Genomic DNA, 26,446 nt, shown 5'->3' on the forward strand with positions numbered 1-26,446 from the left:
TTTTGTTTCATTTGGAATGAAACCATAGCAAAGAGGGGTGCGTGTGAGATGGCTTCATGTTTGCATAGTTTTATACAGGAGAATGCCAAGAAAGGTGTAAAGAACTTCATATTCTATAGCGACAACTGTGTGTCTCAGAACAAGAACAGATACTATGTTGCCATGCTTTGGTATTGCCTAGGTAAGTATAACCTTCATTCCATTACTCATAAGTACCTTGAAAAGGGTCACACCCAAAACGAGGGAGATGCCATACACTCATCAATAGAAAATGCCAGTCGACATGTGCCTGTTTACACAACTAGCCAGTGGGCAACATTAGTAAGGAGTGCCCGAAATAAAAATCCATACATTGTGACTGAAATGACACTGAGAGACTTTTATGATTTCAAGGGGCTAGCAGGTAATGTAAAAAACTTTGAAGTCACAACAGACAGCCAGAAGGTTATCTGGAACTCAATCAAAATACTTCAATTGAACTCTGCCAAACAACATCAGTTTCAGTATCAAACTGATTATGAGGGTGACACTTTCACTGTTGATCTTTTCTACAGGTCACGGCACTCCATTCCAAAGCCAGGTAATATACCACTTCAGCAACTGCGGAGTCAAAGTGTGCCAATACCAAAACTGAAGTACATGGACCTTGTCGGTCTCTGTCAATCAAACATCATACCGAGAGCACATCATGCATTTTATCTCATCCTACCGCATGCTGATAAGTAGTTCAGTGCACAGAATACAAAGTCATTCACATCAGAAAGCATCATTACTTAAAGTATAAGTCATACAAGAATCAACTTTAAAACTTATTGCATTTTTTGTACACAATGTCATCACAATGTCATCACTATATAGATCTGACATGGAAGAATAATTATTGAATTTTTGAAAAGAACTGGTACAATGTTTTGGCATTAATGTACATAACATATTTTACAAGATTTTGATTATCAGTGAATGTTACAGAGCATCATTCTATTTATATTTTTATTGACTATGCATAAGTAATCTTATTCAATTTGTCATTTATATTGCATTTTGTAACTAACTATTTATGTTGTGCAAAAAGATTTGTTAGGAGTAGCATTTAATTAGAGCAAGTAAGACAAAATTAATGGTGTTCAATTATGGCTTATTAACTGGTTATGCTGTGTTTAAGTTGTCACCAAAATTAATATATTGTTGTGCTTTATTACATGAACATGATATGCTGATGAATCATGTTATATCAGTTCTATATTATAACAACATAAACTAGATTAATTGAAGTACAAGGGCTCCAGCCTCTAATGCAAATAACACAGCATAATTAAGGTAATGAAGTTAATTGATTTCAGGTATATATTTCTCATATTTATATCAAGCAGAAAGGGTTTACAAAACTAATATAATAGTCGCATTTTCTTCAATAAATGAATATTTTTTAACGTGTGTGCACATAGATACATTTCATAAATTTTCCAGTGTAGTTATTTTGCTTTGTATAACTACGATAATTGAAAATGAGGGAAAATGAAGCAAATTCATTATTCCTTGGATTATAGTCCCAATATAATATTAGAGTAATTAATGGTATAATTCTAATGAAACTGAATTTATTTTCAGCAATTATTCTGATATAATTCATTAATAAAACAATTAGTTATAATATTATTATTTTAATTATCAAAATATTGCATACATGTTTTACCTTGTGAAACATTAATACTTGGATTTATTTATGTTGAATGACAAATTTTGAAAGTTGCATTTTTATTATTTTTTATCTTATTAGAATTGTTTTGAAATTATATTTCATGTGTATTTCACTAATGATCTTACTGTTACTGAGGTTTATACAATATAATTATATCATTTTAAAGGGATTCTCTCGCATATCGGACGTTGGCATTATTCTTATCAAAACTTGTAACTTTATATTAAGTTAAAAATTTACAACGTTAGTGACTCACTTGAGAGAATCCCATAAAAAATTGTTGTTATGTTACATAACACTGCCCTTATTAGCTGAATATGGTATAAATTAGGCAATAACCCTATTTTAAAATAAATTATAAATTTGTTATCAATTAAATTGTAAGTTATTGTTTAAATTTGATTGAAATAAAAGTTGATTTTGTTGTCAACAGGTAGTTGTGTTAATAATGATCAAAACAGTTTATCTAATAACTTAAAATGCAGAACACAGGGAACAAATTATTTCAGAAGAACTTGATAGGGTTATTAATTTTATCTTCGACCACTATGACTGTTCCCGGAAATTATGCCAAAGTCATATATACAGCTATAGATAAATGTTTTCACATTTCCAGCTTGAAACAATTAAGACACTTTCATTATTTACTTTACTACATTACATTCATAATTAATTACACCAGTTTTTTATAAACATTATTTTGCTAATTTCTCTTAATTTCTGCGCAAAACGGTTGTAACTGACTGTTACAACCATTTTGCACAAAACTTTATTTAGAAAAATCTTTCTTTTTTTGTGCAAAATGGTTGTAACTGACTCTTTTACAAATATCTCTTTTTAAGATTAAATGCAAGGTGCTAATGTTATTTATTCATGAAAAGTACACTAAATTAAAGATATATTCCAAAAACCGAGTGTAAATGACACAAACTGAGAAAACAAATTAGTTTTTATGCTCTCCTGAATAATTTTGAAAATGTCTGTTACAACCGTTTTGCGCTAAGCCCGCGATTTCTTTGTCCATGTCCATCATGAAAGTTCAACAGTTAAGAACGTCTACATACCTTGCCATACAAGAGTATGGGTCTTCAGTCATCTTCAGAGACATGCTGAAATGTAAATTAAATATATGTAAAAGACCATGATTGATAATCTCGTCTTGAAAATTTAATTTACTGGTGAATTTTGATGTAATTTAGAAAGAATATCACATAGTGAACACAAAAAATAAATATATTTTTTTTTTCTGTAATTAATAAAAAAAATCCAACTTCTTGTTACACGTTAAAAATGTTACAACCCATATATATTTAACTATTAAAAAAGAACATTATCAAAAGGTGATTATAAAGAGCTAAAATAATCGACAAAAGCGAGTGTTGTCCTTTAAACCACTTGTTTCATTTACGCAATATTATCATTTTATTTTCCTAAAATAGGTTTTTCATTAAACAAGCTTTAATGATCGAACCTACACAGTAAAACATGCATGCCTCTGAAAACGTTATCAATTGGAGGCATTATAAGGTATATGTGTGTTTAAACATTGTGTTGTTGTTACGCTACCAGCAGACATTTGTCTTGTAGATGTCTTTGTTATCCGTCATCAGAAATGCATTTGACATATAACGGAAATATTAATTACATTGCTAGGAGCGTCCGCCGCAGCAAGGGAGTCACGATCGTGTCATTTCTTGATATATAATGATAAAATGTTTCTTAAAATCCCCAAAGGGGATGCATACATTCACCCCTTCGTCTGTCACGACACTTGACACAAATATACTCAAAATTGAACTAAAGCTTTGATAATCGTGCTTCTGTCCACCACTTACGCCTTTGAAATTTATAGGTAAGACCGGCACGCTTAGTTAAAAAAAACTCGAGTAGTTATATTTCCGACATGCCCTTTCTTTTCCGAATGTGTACACGGTCGTAGAAAATACATTTACATCGTTATCAACGATATCATTGTGGAATTGGAATCAATTTGGGAGTGGTTATTTATTATTGTTAACAAGGTCGGGCGGCCAAAGAAAAAAAAAATGCTAAATTCTCTCGTAAAAAGCAAGATGTAAACCACGTCAGTAATTTATGAAATCTAATAATTATTTCTTCCAACATATATGTATAGCGTAGAGGGGACATGTTGTATTTTTTTCAGGTATGATGACGGATTTCTTTTAATTCGATTAGTATTTTATCATAATTTGTTTGAATGAATTGTACAAGTAAGAATAGCAACATTCATTAAGGAAATGGATCGTCAATAGTCTAGAAATAGGCATTGGAAACGGCAAAATAGTTTGAAGGTATTTCAAACATAATTGCACGTATGCATTGTCCCCCTTAACAATTTTGTTAAGCAAAATTCTTATCGAATCCAATTCCAGGAGCATTTCTTTGTCCATGTCCATCATGAAAGTTAAACAGTTAAGAACGTTTACATACCTTGCCATACAAGAGTATGGGTCTTCAGTCATCTTCAGAGACATGCTGAAATGTAAATTAAATATATGTAAAAGACCATGATTGATAATCTCGCCTTGAAAATTTAATTTACTGGTGAATTTTGATGTAATTTAGAAAGAATATCACTTAGTGAACACAAAATTATTATTTTTTTTTTTTTCTGTAATTGTTAAAAATTTTCCAACTTCTTGTTACACGTATAAATGTTACAACCCATATATATTTAACTATTAAAAAAGAACATTATCAAAAGGTGATTATAAAGAGCTAAAATAATCGACAAAAGCAAGTGTTGTCCTTTAAACCACTTGTGTCATTTACGCAATATTATCATTTTATTTTCCTAAAATAGGTTTTTCATTAAACAAGCTTTAATGATCGAACCTACACAGTAAAACATGCATGCCTCTGAAAACGTTATCAATTGGAGGCATTATAAGGTATATGTGTGTTTAAACATTGTGTTGTTGTTACGCTACCAGCAGACATTTGTCTGGTAGATGTCTATGTTATCCGTCATCAGAAATGCATTTGACATACCACGGAAATGTTAATTACATTGCTAGGTGCGTCCGTCGCAGCAAGGGAGTCACGATCGTGTCATTTCTTGATATGTGGTTGGGAACGCGATTTTGATCATTGTGGCGCTAACGTGAATAACGAAAAAAGCGAGAATAAAATCGCGCACTCTTGTCCCCTTGATGTTTTATGGTATTTTCGAGCTTAAAACTTAGTTATTCGTTGTCAACATAAAAAACCCGTCAATTTCGGCAATAAAACCTCTGCAACACAATTCGTTGACGTTTAGTTGATCATAACCTTTTAACGTGTGTTTAATTTACCGAAACAGTTGGTCAGCTGTTCGGCTTTTAGAATTTGGTAACTTCGTTTGTATGACGGTAAGGTGCAAACATTTCTGGCCGATGATGTAAGGCGTTTTAAAAAAAAAACATTTCATTATTTTATTTTTTTGAAACGAAAGGATATCAGAATATGCTTGCTCATGAAATGGTTGTTTACAACCGATATTTGCTCACATTCTGATGAATAGCACAATAACAGAGACACCGTTTCCCGGTTTATCACGAGGAACATCCGGGGTTAAATTTCAACGTTTCTGGGTTAAAATTGTGGAATTACAAGTGGTAAGTGCAAATAAAATGTTATTTATTCTTTTAATGATTATCTTTAATCAGTATTACACAATCTACAAGCTTCATAATGCAACTTGGACAGTACTTTCACATGGCAATCAAAGTAATTGACAAAACCCGGAAGTGAATTCTGCGACACCTATTGGAAAATATTTTTTATTGTTAGCAACTGATAATGACCGCCAAGGTTAAATGTTAAATAAACTATGAGTCAGTTCACGTTGTCATAGGCCTCGACGGTACCTTATGATATAGAATATAACAGCATCCGGTATAAGTTTGCAAATCCGGTTTACTTGCAAACTTAGTTTTTTTATTATCTTAGATATCAACTTCAAAAGCGACACATAGAAAGTTTGCCCATTAAATAAGAAATATTTTAAGTAAAATAAAAAAAAAAGTTTTAAGAAATATGAAAATTTTAATTCCAAAATTGATTTCTCCCGTTGGCCACCAATTGGATTTTAGGTCCCCCGCGGGGTTTTGGCAAACTCCAATTGGAGAATTTTCCATATGAGCCGAAACGGGGGAAAAAATCAGCAATTTGAAAAAAATCAAATTTAACAATTTGGAACAGAAAATTACATTTCTATGTATGTTTGTAGTACTAGATTCATAAGCATAATTAAAATCTAATAAATAATAAAAAAATATGGTTTTGTAAAAACGGCTCTCCAATTGGAGAATTGGAGAATTCCACAGTCAATTTCTATTGATAAAAGCCACCAATTGAAGATCACAGAAGTTGGTGATCACAGAAGTTGGAGGAATCACCAGTTGGAGACTTCCACCGTATAACATCTGCTGTTGAGATATATACATGTCATAATATTATTGCTCATTAATTTAATATTATAGATTATTCAAGAAAATAACATTGCAAGATGTTACCTGATTTCGAGTATTACATCGGTGTTTTCACTTGTGACGCTGTGTGCAATCTTAAACAGTGATCTTATATATAACTGCGTCAGATTTGCGAATTATTTATCCTTTTCTGAAGCCTTGTGGTCCTAGATGCTCGAAAATATTAAACACTTTTAAAAAGAATAACTTACTAATTTTCATTTCCTGGTGGGCTCAATTTGTGTCTTTCATTTAATCGAATAGGTTAGAGAACACCATCTTATATTGTCAGTAGGTACATTAAATTATGTTGACTTAGTGACAAACTTAATTTGATCACTCCAATTTAAAGAAAAAACCTTTCGATGTGTATCTTTTATCCTATGCAAAAGTGGCTTCTTTTTATTATTTCGTTTCCATCACTCATGGTATGTTATTTTTCTTGCCATATGAAATGGGTACATATATGTATGATAGCACTCTCACGAACCTATTATAGGTTAAACAATTATTTATAAGTCAGTGATATTATTTATAAATGTTCTATAAAATTGTGTATTGACTTAATACTTCGTAAAAAATAAGCTCAACAATCATTCTTTGTTTCAGAATTCACCCATTTCAAATGATTCTTTGAAAAGGAGCCATTTTCTCGGTTCACTTTTTGTCAGGGTTTAGGAGATGTAGCTAAAAGCAGTGACGAAATTCGTTTACACTCTTAAATTGTGCTCAGTTACATTGAACACCTGCCGTAACTGAATGATAGCTTTACATTGATAAATAAGAAGTAAATATATCCAAATACTATTGCAAGGGGTATTTTTTTGCAATGTTTTAAGTGTATAGCCCTTCACGCAATTCATGATAGTTTAAAAACTCATGTCTTGAATGTCATTATCTTTGATCAAGTATACGTTCTAAGCATTAGGAATGATATTGTTCATATTGTTTCATCCTGCTACCTGTTTGCATGTTTTTGTTCGTTTATCAAATATACGCATACATGTACTTTGCTTATCATGTCCACGTGTTTGTGAATGGAGGATAAAGATACTGTAATAATGTTTCAAAGATGAATGCTAGATCGTTAAACACGTTGATTAAATATTAACATATTTTTAAATCACATTTATGAGAGTAAGGCGAAGATTTTGTGATGGATTTTATATTTGCTACTGTACAATAGGGGAGGTTACTGCATAGGAGACGAACATTTTCTTAAACCGGTTTAGCAACGAATCAAGTAGGACCTACTCCGGTGACCTCAGACGAACATTCGTGTAAAAAATGGATTGAAATGGACAATCATAAAATTTTGGGCTATGGACTTATTGAAGACAACTGTATGGTAAGTCTAAATGCCGTTTGTTTTCATGATGGTTTAAATGATAAGAATTGTTTGTTATTTTTGATCACGCACAGGTATGCGCCCCCCCCCACATAGTGACATTACTCCGCAAAGCTTTGTCTGCTTTTTCCCCGCAAAATTTCCCCGGTAATGGGCGTAACCAAGGTTCCCTTTGGTGCGAGGACATTTTACCATCAGTTCATCCCTGCAGGGAAGGAATTTAAGCGGGGGGTTAGTCCACCTAAATGGCCTTCAACGAGTCTTTTGAAGATTTTTAGACTATGGCAGACTCGAGACAGGGATACATAATGTAGTTAGTGTTGGTTAGAACCAGCCGCCCGGGTAGCCCAGTTGGTTAGAGCGCCGTGCTAGTGTTCCGGCGGTCGTGGGTTCGAGCCCCACACCGTGCACACTTTTCCTCCCAGGTTTACTTTAATAACAAATGTCAAAATAATAAAAAAGTATCCCTGATCGCTAATTATTGTAGCTTTATAAAGCCGGGGTTGGCTGGACCGAAAATCCTCACTTAATCCCCCGACCTGGGGAGGCCATGGTTACAATTGACTGGTGCAATAATTAGCAATAGACTTGGCGTCAATTAAATTTAGTTTGAAGGATAAACAATAACACTTTTTTACCTTTTTTTTTCCAAAAAAATGATTGCAGACATAGAAACAGTGATTCGTCACAATCGTGAGCTTATGCAGACATAGAAACAGTGATTCGCCACAATCATGAGCTTATTTGTACCAAATTATTTGGAAATATTGTTTTAATAATACCATTTTACCTCAGGACAAATTTTCAATAAGAACTCAGTCAAGTATGAAATATTTCCATTTTGGAAGAATGCTGTCGATCTTTTACATTTGAAGATTTGGAAATTATTTCAAAATTTGAGTAGATCTATGGTAATGCAATTAGTAGCTCAACATTTTAATCCTTCAATTGTTATTTTAAAAACTGTTTTACTTAATGATAAAGGAAATTTATTCATTTTATTAAACAGATGTGAACAGGAAGGTATGCAATTCTAATTTTGTTAATTTTATCCAAAATTGAAAACTTATGGCTAAGTATCTGTAGATGTTGATATATATTATATATACAATTGACTGTTTTTATTGCTTAATAGTGTTGGGAATCGGACTGAAATATTACTATAGACGCATTTATGACGCAATTTATCATGTGGTATACACACACTGCAAACAGGAACTGATTCCCAACACTTTAGTTCTTTAAGCATTCCTTGCAACTCTCCAAACTTGCCCAAGGGTCTGAAGTAAAAAAGAAATGACCTAATAAATATTCTGCTTTGTGGGATGTTATTAAATGCTTGATCAACACATATCCACTGAATATTATATATCTTAAAATGTCTGACCTCATCAAATGCAAAAGAATCAGTTACTACAATTCAAAAAAAAATTTGGTATTAATTTTCTGTCGCATAGCTTAGACTTTAAAATTCTAATTAGCTCTTAAAACATGATTTAACATAAGTCATATATGCACTTGCCACTAGACCATTACAAGTTAAAAGGCCATAAATCACTGATTGTGTAAATCACTGATGGTGCAATCAATTGGAAACAAATGGAAATATTACTAGATTTTGATTGGATGCCTCCATTCAGAGTTTATTATATTGGTCAGGATTTTGATCCAATCAGATTGTTTAATCAAGAAAGGAACATTACTTTGAATTTGTGTCATTAAGAAACAAAACTATCTTCCATATTTCTGTAAATTTTTAAGCATTCTCATTCATTTAGAATGTCAAGTCTCATCTTTGATCCCATTTCTAAATGTAAATAAAATCTTGTATTGCTGTTAGTATTTCTTATTACATCATATCATTTTATGTTTAAATAATTGCTTTGCTTATTTATAAGACTAGTTAATAGTGAAACAGACAGTGTTTCTGTAATGAATATATGGAATTCTTTATAATTGGAGGTTTTGGAAATGGAAATTTAAGGGGTTTGCTTTAAGAATGAAGGCAATGAAAAATAATAGATTTTACATAGAAAAGTTGTTAAAATTCAAATCTAAATCATACTCTTTACCTGAAAAAGATTTTTTTTATTTATTTTTTTTATTCTTGAAGTAGAGATATATATATGTCATATTTTCCATTTTAGAATTTTTAAAGAAAGTTGAAGAACTTAAGAAAAAGAAATATATTTTAGAAAGAAAATTTTCAGTCATATGACTAAGTGAATGTATCAGTTAGTCAGACACCTAATGTTCTGCTTTGCTTTGCAAATGCTTTGTCTTTTTAATTTTAGTGCAGTGAAAGTTGTGTTTCTTTTATGAATATATATATGGTACTCTTTATAATAGGAGATTTTACTTAATCATACCCTTATTGAACAATTTGTTATAATATAAGAGAATGGTTTCTGGAGGAAAAATAATTAAAGTAATAGATTTTATAGTATCGAAAAGGCTATTGATTGAAAGTATTAAATTCAATCTTTATCAAACTCTTCACTTTGATAATAATTTAAAAATTAAATGATTCTAAAAATATCGAGCTATGTGTAATAATGTAGACAAATTTGAAGAGCTTGAGAACCAGAAACTTACAACTTTTAATATTTAGTGTAGCATCTTTTCTGTTCAGGTAGTGTCAAGGTTTTTCCTGCAGTCCTACTGTGGGGACATTTAAAAGTGTCTGACAAGTTTATGATATACACAGAATGGTGTCACTGTTTCCCACAAGGATCATAAAAACAATGAAAAGGCCTTTTTCAAAGAACGAAGTCATTCAATACATAGGAAAAGCAATAAATTTGAAGGCCATTTCATAGTAACTTAAATTTAGATTTAGAAAAAGAAAACTTACAAGTATGGTGGTGCCTAGAATTATGCTATTTAAATGAGTTATTAGTATGTGGAAAATGCAGCTATTATAATTTCAACAACTTTAAGGTTTAAATGACAGTATATTAATTATAAATTATTATTCACAAGTAGTTTTAAGGTCAATATGTTTTAAATTTTATTGGGACTTTCCTTAGTGGCGGTGGGGGACAATATTTTGCGAGTGTTCTTCAGGGTTGAAACTGTGGAGGATGGTATATTAACGTTGACACACTTTAATAATTGTTGACACTCACATAGGATTATCAAATATATATTTTGATATTTAAAATATCCAATCAAGTTCCATTTCTTGAAATACATATATGATATGTAAACGTGAATTAATCGCCAAATTATAATAAATTAAAGCTGCACTCTCACAGATTTACCAATATTACAACTTTTTTTATTTTTGTCTTGGAAAAAGCAAATTTTTGTTAAATATCTGCAAACCAATGATTGAAGATTGCTGACAAAAGCTAACATCAAAGATTAGCATATTTCGTTCGGAAATTAATAATTAATGGCTTAAGCCTTATTAACGATTTAAGAAAACTGCATAAAACATTAATATATATGTGTGGCATGTTAGTATTAAAAGTTTAGCAACTAAAAAAGAATACAAGTCATGCATTCAGTGACATAAAACAATAAAATTGTATTGTTCAGGATTTAAGATATAAAGAAGAATATTGTAAAATTAATGTACATTTTTATTTATTTATAATTCATTATACATAAATCACGGATCTATAAACCATAGGTTATAGGTCCATGACATAATATATCATTGAAGGCTACTGACCCTGATCAAATTTTGATCAGAAATTTTTCAGTAGCAACTCTCTGACTGTTATCTTTGCCTTCATCTAAAAGCACCAAGTATTGTCATGGTAACTGTCTTTACTGTGTATAATTAAGATCTTAGTTGGTCATTTTCCTACTGATATTTATAAAATATAGTCAACAAAAGGGTGGTTATTGCCCGCTAATAGTTTAAATGATCTTATTGACAAAATAAATTGGAATGGTTGAAAAAAGCATATCATTAAAATTTGCTATTGGAATATATTTTGTGGAATAAATATTTTAATAATAGAATTATATAGAGATATATATAGTTGACTTAAATAAATTTTGTTTTTAACTAAATTACATAAAAAAATGAATTGAACTGTTGTTTTTTCACACAAAAATATTTGTTCATTCCTGGATCTTTTGATGAAAAAAATATGTTTTAGATCACCGGCATCATTGTCATAAAAAACATTAGCCTATTCATATCACTAAAACTCAAAACATGTTCAAGAAGTGAAAGCCCAAAATTGGCAAATACTGAGACAAATGAACTTGGTTTTGTTATATCAGTGTGTGTATACTACATGATATGGCCTAAAAAAAAATTGTTTGGTTAGGGTTACATCCTTTTCAAAAATAGGTAGGGTAGGTAGGCTTTCTATGTTTTTTTTATTTATTTTTTTATTAGGCTTTATATAAGAATGTCATTTTCATCATTGGAGAATGGTGTTAAAGTTATCTTCTATATAAGCAATTAAGGTTTTAAACTACATATTGAAAAGCCAAAAAAAAAGAAAAAAAAATATATTTTTTTTTTTTAGTTTTTCATTTTTTTTTCAAACTGACTATAAAAACGTTAGGGTCGGCGCCTATTCCGTAGGTAGGGTCGGGTAACCCGAACCAAATGTATTTTTTTAGGCCTATGTGCAGTCACAATGCTGCAACAGTAGGCAATATTCCTTTCAATGACTTAAAAGTTAAAACAGAAGACAACATTTATTTTTCTTCACCATTTTGAATTAACTAAAGGACAGACTATACAGCTGCAAAGAGCCCTGTATTTGTTTTCTTACCGGTGTTGATAAGGTGATTACTTTTCTCAAACACTTTAAAGCTGCACTCGCTTACCATTTTGACAATTTATTTTTATTTTTTGTCTTTGAGCCAATTTTTGCCAAAATATCTGCAAAGAAGTGATATAAGACTGCTGACATAAGATCTAAATAGAATAATTTTAATGGCATAAAGCATTACTAACAGTTTAAGAAAAATGCACAAGTATCCATTTTTAGCTCACCTGTCACTTTGTGACAAGGTGAGCTTTTGTGATCGCCTTCATTCCGGCGTGCGTGACGTGCGTCGTCCGTCAACAATTTACTTAAAAGACATCTTGTCCTTACCCGCTGGGCCAATATTAATAAAACTTCATAGGGATGTTCCTTGGGTGGTCTTCTATCAAAGTTGTTCAAAGAATTTAATTCCATGCAGAACTCTGGTTGCCATGGCAACAAAAAGGAAAAACTTTAAAAATCTTCTTCTCCCAAACCACAAGGCTTAGGCCGTTGATATATGGTAGGTAGGATCACCAAATGGTCCTCTACCAAGATTGTTCAAATTATGGCCCTTGGGTCAAAATTGGCCCCGCCCCGGGGGGACATGGGTTTTCTCTATATGTTTATAGTGAAAACTTCAAAAATCTTCTCCTCTGAATTTACTTGGCCTAGAGCTTAGATATTTGGCATGATTCATCGTCTAGTGGACCTCTACAAAGTTTGTTCATATTATGGCCATGGGTTCAAAATTGGCCACACTTTGTTGTTCATTCACCAGACTCAATGTTATCATCACTGTTCAACATATCATCCTCTTACTTGATATACTCCATAAGTCCTAGCTTATTCCAGACTTTTAAAAAACCTTAACTACTTTGAACCATCCAGATTTCTTATCAAACCAATGTGCAATATATGACAGGTGAGCAATTCAGGGCCATTTGGCCCTCTTGTTTAAATTAAAAATTAAAGTCGGTGATCTGATTTTTTGTCAGCACTCTTATATCACTGGTTTCCATTCATTTTCGCATAAATTGGCTCATTCCAAGATAAAAAATAAACTTTTACAAAACGATCAATCTGTAAGAGTGCAGCTTTAATAGACCTGTAAAGACTTGTCATAGTGTGCCAAGAAACTAAACTCTCAATCAAACTTTGGTAAAAGATCAAATGCGGGGCTCTGTGTGTGCGGCAGAGACTGTGTTAATTTTTATTTAATATGATGACGAGCTAGTTAAGTTACTTATCTTCATATGAAGCAAAAAAATGTTTCAATACCCTGTATGAATTTTCTTCACCGGATATTGATTCATAAAAAAACTTGCTGTAGGGTGCGGAGCTACTTTTCGCTATATGTCTAAATGGAAAAATCTTCTTCTCAGATCCTGGTGGCCTGTTTTCACAATAATGTCACAGAAATGTTCCTAAGGTTACCATCTGTCAAATTCCTTTACCATATGTTGATCCATAAAAAAAATGGTTTCAGAAGGGGGGGGGATTAGTGGGTGTGGTAGTGGATCTTCACCAAAAGTGTTCAAATGTCCCTAAAGTGAAAGCCCTGAGTTATTTACACCCCATAAAGTAGTAGTCTTACACATTTATTTGTTCATGTTCTGTCAACAACTATGCCGTGTTATTTCAATTTTTATATAAATTATATTGTATTATGAAATATCATTGATAATATTTATATGTAGGATTTGAAAACAAAACAAAACTGCATACTGTTATAAATAAAATATGTATATTTTACCAATATATTATCGATGTTGGCCTGAATTTGTATTTTTCCGAAAGTCAATTTTGTTCCCCAATGTGCAAGGCACAAGCGGTGAAAATAATTCCAATAAAAGTCACTAATTATTATTATTGTTATTATTATTAATAAACTATTACTGTTTCAGGAGATAAACAGAAACACAGAGGTGCTGTACATTCTGATGGAAAAGACAACAAAAGCATCTCCCATCATTGGGCGTGGCTCAGATCTAGAGGAGAAATTTAAAAAGGTAATAACTGAGCAACTAAGAACATGCAAGTTGCACTGGTTAGAGTGTAAGACCCATCTCGCTTCATAAGAATTGATAATCATCAATGTATTAAATCAAGAAATTGAAATGTAAGTGTCTTGTCTTTTGCAGTGTTTTTGAAATAGAATTTATTAAAACAAAAAAACTAAATTATTTTTTAATACGATTGTGAATGTGTGATGTTTTCTTCTGATCATTCTCTCTAAAAACCAGATATAGCAAACATATTTCAAGTTGTAGATTTTTTTGTTTTACTTGTTAATATAGTTATGAGGTTGTATTTTAGGCAAAGCCTTTTTATTCTGCTCAATATAAACTTATTGTATAAGAATTATGGCCCTTTTTAATTTTTAAACAAACACCTTTTTTATGTTTTTGTAAGCCCATTATAAAGGGACATTTAATATTTTCACCAGCTGCATTATAAAGTCAGACCAAAAGTGTCCAGTAAGTGTTCAAACAATAACTAATTTAGAATCCTTTCTCAAATCTGGTGAGCAATATATATAGGGCCATCTCTGTATTTGTCTGACAAAAAAACAATAATCAATATTTGTGTTAAATTGACAAATATTGTTGTAAAATGTTTTGTGAAGACATACAATTGGATTACTTTTGGGTTAATATGATTAAGGTTTATGGACATAAAAATATTTAGAATAATATTTGGGTCAGTCGGTTCATGTTCAATATTACTGATAGTATAAGAGGAAGCAGTGACTTAAAATAAATTACCAAACAGTTTCTGCTCAATTGCTTTGAGTTAACATACAAGATATGACACTTGGAATACTAGATCTTGGTGGCATAAATAAAATACCTTGTTTTGTCACATTAACTTGTAATCAAGCACTAACTTCCTTTAAATTTTCTTCAGGTCATGGTTGGGCACACACAAGAAGACATAGATCACATTCGTCTAGCCATATGAGTAGACAGGAGTTTCACACTCTGCCAGACTTACTTCCTCAGACGAGCAGATTTAGGCTTCTCAAGACCACGCACTGCACACTAAGACATAGTCTTTGACTACAACAAGGCCTTAGGGGATGAAAGAACAGAGAGGTCCAATTGAAATCAATTCTGTGCTGTGTCATTTCTTCATTCTGGAGGTTGGTGGACATGATTTATGGCATGAAGTGTGCAGTTTGTCAACTAACTATCAACACAGCAGTCTTGTTCACCAGCTGTGCAACTTGAACTTTGAGCTTTATTGCTTGAAGCCACTGCATAAGAGGAGGGAAGGTGCAGGCTCATCAAAAAGTCTCAAAGTTGAAACTAGGAAAAGAAGTTTGTCAAGAGTGTGAATATTTGCTTTGAAAACAATTGTTACAATGATTTGGTTTCCTTTGAAACTTGATACATACTATGTGTATGTTGAATGAATTGAGATGCTTAAATAAAGAACCGCTATTCAAATATCAGGAAACTGCATTTTTTATACTGAAGGGTAAAATGATATTGCCATTTCCTGTATGTATTTAAATAAGATATGTTTCCACAATTAATATTTTTAGGGACTATTTCTCAACGTAATGAAATAGATTAAATTTGTACAGCGTTATATGAGCTTAATATGTGTTTTCTGTTTCCTTAAAATTGATGAAAAATTGTCAGAAGGTAATGAGACCAGTATCCATTACTGCAATTATACAATAAAAAATACAGGGACAAGCCCACTGCTCATATAATATGATTAAACCTTGTTTAGGGGCATGAGGCAAACAGAGTTACTTTCAAATGTTAAAGATGCACTCTCACACTTTGGATGTTTTGACAACTTTTTTTCATTTTTAGCTCTACTGGCCAAAGGCCAGAAGAGCTTATGCGATGGTAATGTGTACGTAGTATGTGCGTCTGTAAACAATCCTCGTTAACATGATACAGCCTTCAGTTTTGATTGTATCTTGATGAAACTTGTACAGTATCTCTACATATCCATTAGAGCTCGGTTCCTTTCGAAAACCAGTCAGATCCGCCCATGCATGCCAAGATTATGGACCTTGATAATAATAAAAAATAGTGTGTCAGTAAACAATTGCTCAGTAACACGATACAGTCTTCAGTTTTGATTGTATCTTGATGAAAGTTGTCCAGTATATCCATTAGAGCTCAGTTTCTTTCAAAAATCTGATCTGCCCATGTTTTCTGGATTATTGGCCTTGAAATTATTAGATGATGGGCCTTGATAGTATAAAAAATGCTATTTTGTAATAAATGCTTGCGAATATGATACAGTTTTCAGTTTTGAGTATTCAGATACCCATAAGGGGTTGGTTCTTTTCGAAAACAGTGTTGTTGACCACACAAACCCAGCCAGTAGAGCATAGGCCCTTTTTGGCCTCTTGTTTGTTTTGATTGGTACCATCCAATCTTTGCGAAAAATGCATGAAAACCAGTAATATAAGACTACTGACAAAAAAATCAATCGCGGACTTTTCTATTTAAGTTAAAACATTGATGTTTTATGCACTTTTCTTAAACCGTTAGTAACATTAATCTTCGAAGGAAATATGAATTCTGGGATTTGATGTTTTGTCAGCAATCTTTTACCATTGGTTTGCTGATATTTACGCAAAAATTTGCTCATTCCAAGACAAAACAAAAGTTGTTAAAACGGTATATCTGTGAGAATGCAGCTTTAAATGTTTTGGCAAACATGTTTTTGATTTGGCAGCACAATCAATCTTGAAAATTGCTTGATTTTACTGCTGTATTAGAAATTACAGGGGTAATGGGGGATTTTTTTAGTGTTTTTATTGCTTTTTGTGATTCATACAGTCATACTTCATTCCTCAGGGCACAACTTACAAATAGACAGAACAGGAAAATGGTCATTTTAAAAGGTCAAGGACAATGCAAGTTGAACAATCATATTGTTCATGGCTTGTATTTTTGGTATATTTTGTTGCATATATGCTATAAAAAAGTTGAAAGTTAAAAATAACTTCATAGTTGAAATGATGGCTTTGAATGGTATTGTCAGTTGAGAAAAATAGCACTATTAAGAAATATGTTAATGGTACTTTATTATTTTAATCATTTTTAGATATTTGTATGAAAATTATTATCTTATTTTGTACATGAGACCTTTCAAACAGTTATTTATAATATAACAATGTGTAAATGAAGCTTTAGATCAAAACTTAAAGCTGCACTTTCACAGATTGTCATTTTAGACACTTTAAAAATTTTGTCTCAAAAGCTGATTTGGTTATCATTCCTTTAATTCAGTCATATTAGATAATTCACAATAGAACCAATCAAAAATGTTTGGTAAGACTGCCAAAAAGTTCATTTACATTAAATTGTTGGTAATGCTACTATACCCATAAAACATCATTTTAGCCATAAATATGACAAAATGCAATCTGATCTTATTTCAGCAGTCTTATATCACTTAAAACTGGGTCTATGCAAAAAATGGTCTATTTATAGACCAACAATAAAAGAGTGCCGGTAGTCAAAACGATCAATTAGCGAGATTGCAGCTTTAAAGTTAAATACACCTTTTAAGACCGCTGTAAAATAATTCCAATGGTTTGCCTCAATCTTTAAAGCTAGCATACTGTTTAATTGACAGCCATACTTTTTGTTTAAAAGTGTCATGAAATGTTTGTACAATGTGTTTATATAATTCATTAAAGAAGTCAAAACAAATTTGTTTATCATGTAATTTGTTTTCTATTATTTAAATGACCCAGACGAAAATTGGGAAAGTCAGTGCTAATTCTTTTACTGCTAATATCCAATGAAGTTTCTATTGGTGTAGCAGCAAGGAGGTGTTACATTAAGGATGCATCATATAAACCAAGTTATACATTCATATGCACAACATACAGGCGTGTAGCCGCCTATACGTGAATACGCGACTGAAAAAACATGGTTCTGAAAAAAAAACCGAAGTAGCAGTATGCGAACTTGACTACATGATCCAAAAACTGGTTATTTTCCAGTACAAAATAATGCACATCGAAACGCCCCGAATGCACTAGATTGCACCATGATTTTCAAAATTTTCTGAGGGGGGGGGGGGGGGCATGCCCCCGAACCCCCCAGCACATTTATGAATCCACACAAATAGAGGGGTAGCTATGCCCCTAACATTATTGAAACCACAATGTGGCTAAACAACACTTGTATGTTTATCCGCAGTGATCTCCCATGGAAAGTGCAATCGTCAAAGAATCTAAAGGGGATGTTTATATGGACTAGATTGGAATACACCAAGTGTTTAAAAAAGTTGATTTCAGTCACGAAGAGAATCAACCATACTCCTCACTTGTTGGAGGAAGATGAAAAGTCCACTTACCGCGGGAAAGAAAGTACATTGAAAATATTCATTTGATTCAATTGACTTTATCTTTTTATAAATATATGTTGCAATACATAAAATACGTTATTTTTTATAATTGTTTACCCATGTTGAATTTTATTTGGCAAATTTATTAGAGATTTATATATTAAGATACTCAGTTTTTTAGTATGTGAATGGTTTGGACCGGCTTCCTCAGCCGCTAAAGGGGATATGTTTATGACATACTTTTTTAAATCTTTCGAACTTGAGTTTTTGAGTGAATTTAAGCGAAGCGTACAGGGTTTTGAAAATGCATCTTTTACTTGGATTTTATAGATTGTTATTATGAAATAAAGTATTGTGAATCAAACTAAGTGTTAAAGCTAAGCTATTGATGGCTGGAACCCTAAATGTTGATATGTGCTAAAATATATAGTCTTTGAAGTCCAAAATTTTGTAATGCGTTACAAACACGATTCAACAAAAGGCTGTTGCACAATCAGTTGATTGACATAATCTTCGAGTATGTGTTATCTGCACCGGCATGGGCTTGCTCCCATCTTTTTTAAAAATGCAATTGAAGTATAAAAGAAAATCAACCTGGTTACTATTATTTCTGCAAATTCAATACCAAGGAGTAAAATAAATATAAGTGTTCAGATGCATTACGAGAAAAAATATATGTCTAGTGTCAAAACATGAGAGAGTCTCTTTGAACAGAAAAGTTTTGGCAGCCAGTCAGATGATCATAATTGTATAAATAATAGCTTTTAAACGTTGTCATTCCTGTTCATCAGAGGTCGGATGATAAATATAATGCATAGCATCATCGCACTGGAGTACGAGAACGTTGTCTACAGAGTATGTTTAAACTGAACATGCGTCTGTTTATTTCGATGTCCTAAAACGTTTAAACTGTTTAAAAAAACTATAACATTATGAAACAACAATTCTGATTACATAAACTCATTGGCTCAATCTTTTCACATCCGCCCCTCCTTCGGAACAGAAATTGAATGGCTTAAAATGTTGGGCCAGGGTTGGTGTACTCCTCTAATTTATAGTCCGAAATAGGGCATTTTTATCTTAACATTGTATTTTCCCCGATATTGACTGAGAATGTATAAACGGATGATTCAAAGGGGTGGAGGGACCGACCCCCCCCCTGAATCTGCAATTGAGTACATGCATTAATACCGTCTCCGTAGCCTATTGGTTAAGGCGTAGCCTATTGAAGTCGCAGTCGTGAGTTCATTCCATGGTCCATTTAGCTCGATCCCTTTGCCGCGTGATGCCTGCCTCTCTGCACTTTAAGGATGAAAGTGGTTTAGTGGTGTAGGTTTCTTTTTCTTACCCACGACTATGTGGGTTCGATCCCCACCAGGGGTACTATCTCATGGATGGCCTCTCAAAATGACATAGTAACAGTTTCTAGCCAGGAAACGGACTCGAGATTGATTTTATCAGCTTATCACCTTTAGCAAAATCGAGCTTGTTTATTTTAGTTAGATTTAACCAATGAAAGTTGTACCCCTTCATCGGTGCTTTGAAAAATAATTAAAGGACCCTGTTTGACGCAAGTGCTTGCGCTTCCACGGGTAATCCTTGACCGAGTGGTCTTAAGGAATACATTCAGTGGTCTCTAACCTTAAAGTCGATTAAAAATTCAATATTATAACCAAGTACCACCAGGAAGTATTTTTGGAAAATGCAAAATTAAGCAAACAGTTTGATTTTTTAGATTTATTAGTGAAATATGCATTTTGATAAAACAGGTTTCTGAAAAGGAATAATAAAACTACACATCTGACGCAGTTGTATATAATAAAACTGCTGTAGATTGCACACAAGTTGAAAATGCCGATGGTATACGCGAAATAAGGTAACAACAAACATCTTGCATTGTTGTTTTCTTGAATATTCTATCAATATTAAATTAATTAGCAATTATATGATGACATGTATACATCCCAACTTTTTTTAACCCAGCAGCTGTAATACTGTGGAAATCTCCAACTGGTGATTTCTCCAACTTCTGTGTTCTCCAACTTCTGTATTCTCCAATTGGTGAAATTTATCAATAGAAATTGACTGTGGAATTCTCCAATTGGAAATTTCTCCAATTGGAGAACCATTTTTACAAAATCATAATTTTTGATTTTTTTTTAGATTTTAATAAAATTAATAACTCTAGTACTCAAAACATAAATAGAAATGTAATTTTCTGTTCCAAATTGTAATATTTGATTTTTTTCAAATTGCTGATTTTTTCCCCCGTTTCTGCTCATATGGAAAATTCTCCAATTGGAGTTTGGCAAAACCCCGCGGGGGACCTAAAATCCAACTGGTGGCCAACGGGAGAAATCAATTTTGGAATTAAAATTTTCATATTTCTTAAAACTTTTTTTAATTTTACTTAAAATATTTCTAATTTAATGGACAAACTTTCTATGTGTCGCTTTTGAAGTTGATATCCAAGATAATGAAAAAACTAAGTTTGCAAGTAAACCGGATTTGCAAACTTATACCGGATGCTGTTATATATTCAAAATGATGATCCAGATTTTGCAAATGAACTACTTAATCTTGACAATCTTTATTTCAATGAACTTGTGCAGTCATCTCAAAGTCAAAATATAAAAGATTCAGATGAAAGGTCAATTTTATCATGTTTCATAAATAAAGATGATTCTGATTGTGAAATAAACAATGAACAAGAGTCTGATAGTGAACATGATGTTTCTGAAACTAGTTTCAACGATGATGTACTTACTCTTTCAAATGATTATGATGGTGTTTCAAGACCTTAAGATGTCAAGGAGATTCATAATGTAAACAAACTGCGAGCAGAAACATGTGGATGTAAAGGATTATATAATGGGACACCATGCTCATCAGTAGTTGATTTTGAAAAACTGTTAGCTTACAGACAAGACTGCATGGACCTTTCAAATGATTAAAGAGAACTTGTTATTAAGAGTCTTTTGCTTGCCCATAGAGTTACCACTGGCAACATATTGTCCAATAAGAAATCACAAAAGACCCGTGTGAAACCATCGCAGATGTATTATTTTATGGGACACAAAATCTGTAAAACCACATTTATTTTTGCACATGCAACATCTTACTGCAGTTTGCAAAGAATGGCAAAATCACTGGATTCTGAGGGGCTAAAGCCCAGAATTCATGGGAATAAGCACAAGGCCCCAGCTAACGCCCTTAGCTTTACAGACCGAAGCAGGTTGAAAACCTTTATTGAAAATTATGCAACAGACAATGCTTTGCCATTGCCAGGTCGGCTCCCTAATTGCCCAAATCAGACTGTTCTTTTATTGCCATCTGATGTTAACATTTCTGAAATTCATGAAATATATCAGGAAAGTGCTGTTGAGACTGGCTATAGACAATTGTGTCTTAAAACATTTCGAAACATTTGGAATAAACTTTGCCCTCACATAGCCTTTGCAAAGCCAACGACAGACCTTTGTTTTAAATGCCAAAAAATTGGCGTAAAATTGGGAAAGTCGGGTCAGCTAAGTGATGAAGATAAAAATGAACTTGTAAGTGAGTACGAGGCTCATCTAAGCACTGCAAAAAACAAAGAGAGCAGTACAAGGAGTTAACTGCTGCAAGCAAAGATGTTTATAGCAGTGAAATTCTTTCACAAGGTTAGAGCCATTCCAAAACCAAAATAAGATATATATGTTAATATATTGATCAAAAATATTTGTTCTGAGTACACTTTTCTGTGCCACAATTAATTATTATTTACCCTAACATTTTCTGACACAGTGTATATTACTATCATTTGAAAGTTACTGAATAGCGGTCGGATCACCTGTTTTCATAATTTACAATACTATTTGATTGTTTTTAAATGTTATAATTATTGTCTTTAAAGGTGCTGAACCATGTAGCGAAGATGTGCACTACCACTACTCATGGGATTTTGCCCAGCAAGTTCACTATCCACATCATGCACAACCAGTTGGGCCGATATATTTCGCCACCCCACGAAAGTGTCATGTGTTTGGCATGTGCGCCGAAGGTTCAGGTAAATTTTTATGGTTAGATGTCACTCGGAATTAAACAAGGAGTAACAGAATAAGACAGTTAAAACTAACTGAAGTACCACATAGTTTACAAATAATTTATTTTTCACAGTTTTTCCGTATTTTACCATTAAGAAAGATTACTAAGTATACCTAGTAGAATTCATTAACAGGAAAGCAGACATTTTATCTTGTGGACGAGGCCGAATTGCCAGGGAAAGGAAGCGACAGTGTCGTGAGCATGGCCCACCACTACTTTCAGCACTTTGGCGTTGGTGAAAAACATGCTGAGGTATTTAGTGCTTCAAAACGATTACCCATTAAAATTATCTATAGAATAAATATGGATTAAAGGTTCTAACAGCCTATGCAAAGTTCATCCTTATTGCTGAGAAGAGATTATGAGAATTAATAGTGAATGATGAAACTTAACATATATTACACCATGAAACACATTCTTACTCAGATATTTTTTCCATTTCACATTCGATGCTTGATAACAATTGGATATTTAGTTTCAACTATGGCTTATATGTGTCCCTCATTGTAACATTGTACTGCATAAAGCTCAAATATGAAAAAAAGATTTATTAAATTTTCCAGGTTCATTTTGATAATGCCGTTGGCCAAAACAAGAACCACACTGTGCTTTGGTATGCCATGTGGCGTGTTATGACAGGTCAGTTTTCTAATATGTTAATAATTGTTTGTCTGTTTTTTAAGGACTTGTGCATTGAGCTGTCTTTTGAAATCAATCACATAATTGATACCTGCAAGCAGTGCTCTAATTTAATAGAGTGCTGAACTGGATGAAATTAAAGCATAGTTGGCAGTAATTTCATATAAGGGATATGTTATAACTAAATAAACATATATGTAAACACTCCATTGTAGATTTATATGTCTTGAAAATTTTATTATACCATAGCTAAAATAATTTCCTTAGTTTTTTTGTTTTTTTTTTAATATAGATACGTTTTATTTACAGATCTTCCAACAATTTTCAGGACCGCATGAGAGTGTAACACAAAACACTATGTTGGCTGGGCATACCAAATTTGCTCCTGACTGTCACTTCGGTATCTGTAAGGTCAAGTGGCGATGCTGTAATGCCGGGAATTGCCCACACAGTATCCGCCTCTTCAAAGTCTGGCCACAACATACAAAAGCTGGTTAATGACCCTCAGCAGCCATTCACATTTACCAGTTGGAAAACATTCCTAAATACCTATTTCAAAACTCTAAAGAATATCACCAAATGCCACCATTTCTATGTATCAAAACAGAAACCAGGAGTTGTAGTTTGCAAAGAGTTTGTAGATTCATCAGAAAGTGAATTGAATCTTTTGAGGATGAATCCAGAATGTGGTTTTTTGCCTGAACTAAAGCACGCACCGTGCCTAGATGCTGCACGTCAATGGTACCTTCACGATTCTATAGGTCCATTCTTTAGATCTGAGTCATCAAAATCTGCTGTATGCCCTAAAGCAACTATGGGGAAAGTCAAAGTTGATATTGGCAAAAATGACACACCGAAAGGCAGTAAACGCAAACATAGCCTTCTGTGTTAATTTAATATGGACTGGTTAAATGTAGTACTGCATAGATATGTTTGTCAAACCAGCCAGGAAGTATACTTATGTCATTAATGGCATTTTAAGCAAGTGTAATTAATTGTAACATGACATCATAATAATGAATAGTGTTGAAAATGTGAACGCTTTGTAGTATCGATGTGTTTAGGACTTTAAATACTCACATTAGTAGGTTTGATATGAATATGAGAGGAAATGAAAAATAACTTATTGGGATTGTTTACTTAGATTGTTATAGGCTTGCAAAGTCCCTGTATATTAGTTGGACAGAAAACACTTGTTTAATCAACTTTGTATTGAACAAGTTGAGAAATATACTCTACATCTAAAATCTAACGCAATTAAGATGTATGTATCTCTGCCATTTGAAACACGAGAAAGAATATTTGCTTTTTTGTGTATTACTAATATCATTGGTTGGTTGCATTGCATTGTGGAAGTGTTTTTTATTACAAAATCATTGCAAACTACAACTCTGTTTTGTTTTTTTTTCCAATGAAAGAGAATGTGCAGATTTTTCCTTAATCACTTGCTAGGCTTTAGCATTAATTACCGAAATGTGACTTGACAATTTAAGAAGATGCATTTTTTAGATTTATTACTTCAGTTGAAAATGACATCTCGATGAATTAAGTATTGTCATTTACTCATTTGTTGGTGAAATGTTGATTGTAGATCAAATGTTTGTGGCAAATGTGAAACAATGATAAAAAATGGCATTATCACATGTAACCATAGTAACAGACTGTTGTTTCCATAGTTCTTTTTGTCATTTTGTACATAAATGAGCAATGTGTACTCTTTGTCTCTATGAATTAGTTAATGTGTTAGCTATAACATACAGTAAAGTTAGTATTTCGACATTGATAGTGCATTTAAAGTAAGAACATTTTTAGTGGACACTGTTTTCAAACTGTTTATCAATGTGTAACAGAATGATCCATATCTTTTGATTTCTTTGTACAAAAATGACTTACACTGAAGGTTTTTATATATTACAGACTTGGTATCATTTAGATGCCAAGAACTTAAAAGGCATTGTATATTAGGAACACATCTTGTTGTGGCAGACTTAAAAAATGATTGGAATTAGCATTTTCATTAGTAACCATAGCAACAGATTTTTGCTTTGACCGTTGTAGCCAATTTCTATGTCATAAGCAATGTGTACTTGCTATTTTAATTTTGAAGTTTACAAAACACTAGTATAGATAAGTTAAAAATTTAAATATCTTGACATGGATATTGTATTAAAAATTAGAACAGTTTTGTTCAAATTGTTTTTTAGCCTTGTGTTTCAAAATGTTTCATATGTTTTTTGAACTTTTGTGAAATTTAACTTGAAACTTCAGTTTTAATTTCTGAAAATACTTAGTATCATAAAGAAGTCAATAACTATAAATAATTTAACTAAGATATAATTCTTTGTTATGCAGACTTTGATAAATGATTGGTAATAGTATTTTAATAAGTATCCATAGCAACTGAGTTTTGCTATGACCTTTGTTGTAAGTTTCTTTATCATTATGGACATTAGCGATGTATACTTGTTATTTTCCTTTTGCAGTTTATGTGATTCTAGTAAAGATACATAGTTTTATATTTTAATATTTTGACTTTTATACTTCATTCAAAATAAGAACAGATTTAGCCAACATTTAGTTCAAATTGTGTTTAATCCCTCTCTTACAAAATGTTCCATATCAATTGTTGTTTTTTTAATATTTGACTTGCAACTTTAGATTTTATTTTTTGCAATTGCTTGGTATCATAAAAAAGTCAATTACTTAAAACACAACTTTATGAATAACATTATATTTTGAGAAACATGTAGAAAATGAGTGAAAATGGTTTTATCAATAGTTACCATAGCAACCAAATGCAGTTTTGAACTTTTTATTAACTTTTGTAAACAAACAATGAGTGCTTATTGTTTCTATGCTAAAACTTATATGTTACATGTAAATAGTCCTTGACATGATATTAATGTGACATGGATATTTCAATCTAAATAAACACATTAGACCATACATTTTGTTCATTTCGATTTCCACACCTGTGTTTCGAAAAGTACTATATTTTTTTAGGTTTTGTGAATTTTGACTTGAAACTAGGGATTTTTGTTCTAGAAATATTTGGCATCATAAAGGTTACAATATCTCAAAATGTCATTTTTGGGCCAGAATGATCATATTCCCATTCCCATCCACATATATAATGGTAAAATGT

At 32.3% G+C, this 26,446-nt stretch overlaps 1 protein-coding gene across 1 annotated transcript in view; it reads right to left on the reverse strand.

The window, feature by feature from the left end:
* The window catches only part of LOC128223248 (uncharacterized), a 93,645-nt gene that overhangs the window by 7,090 nt on the left and 60,109 nt on the right, over positions 1 to 26,446 (reverse strand). Inside the window, exons 21-22 of the mRNA XM_052932538.1 lie at positions 4,151 to 4,195; positions 2,764 to 2,808 (exon numbers count right to left, since the gene is read on the reverse strand). Coding sequence (XP_052788498.1) covers positions 2,764 to 2,808; positions 4,151 to 4,195 — 90 coding nt within the window. The remainder of the gene's footprint in view (positions 1 to 2,763; positions 2,809 to 4,150; positions 4,196 to 26,446) is intronic.

The sequence above is a fragment of the Mya arenaria genome, chromosome 17, assembly GCF_026914265.1.
Source record: "Mya arenaria isolate MELC-2E11 chromosome 17, ASM2691426v1".
Taxonomy (NCBI): domain Eukaryota; kingdom Metazoa; phylum Mollusca; class Bivalvia; order Myida; family Myidae; genus Mya; species Mya arenaria.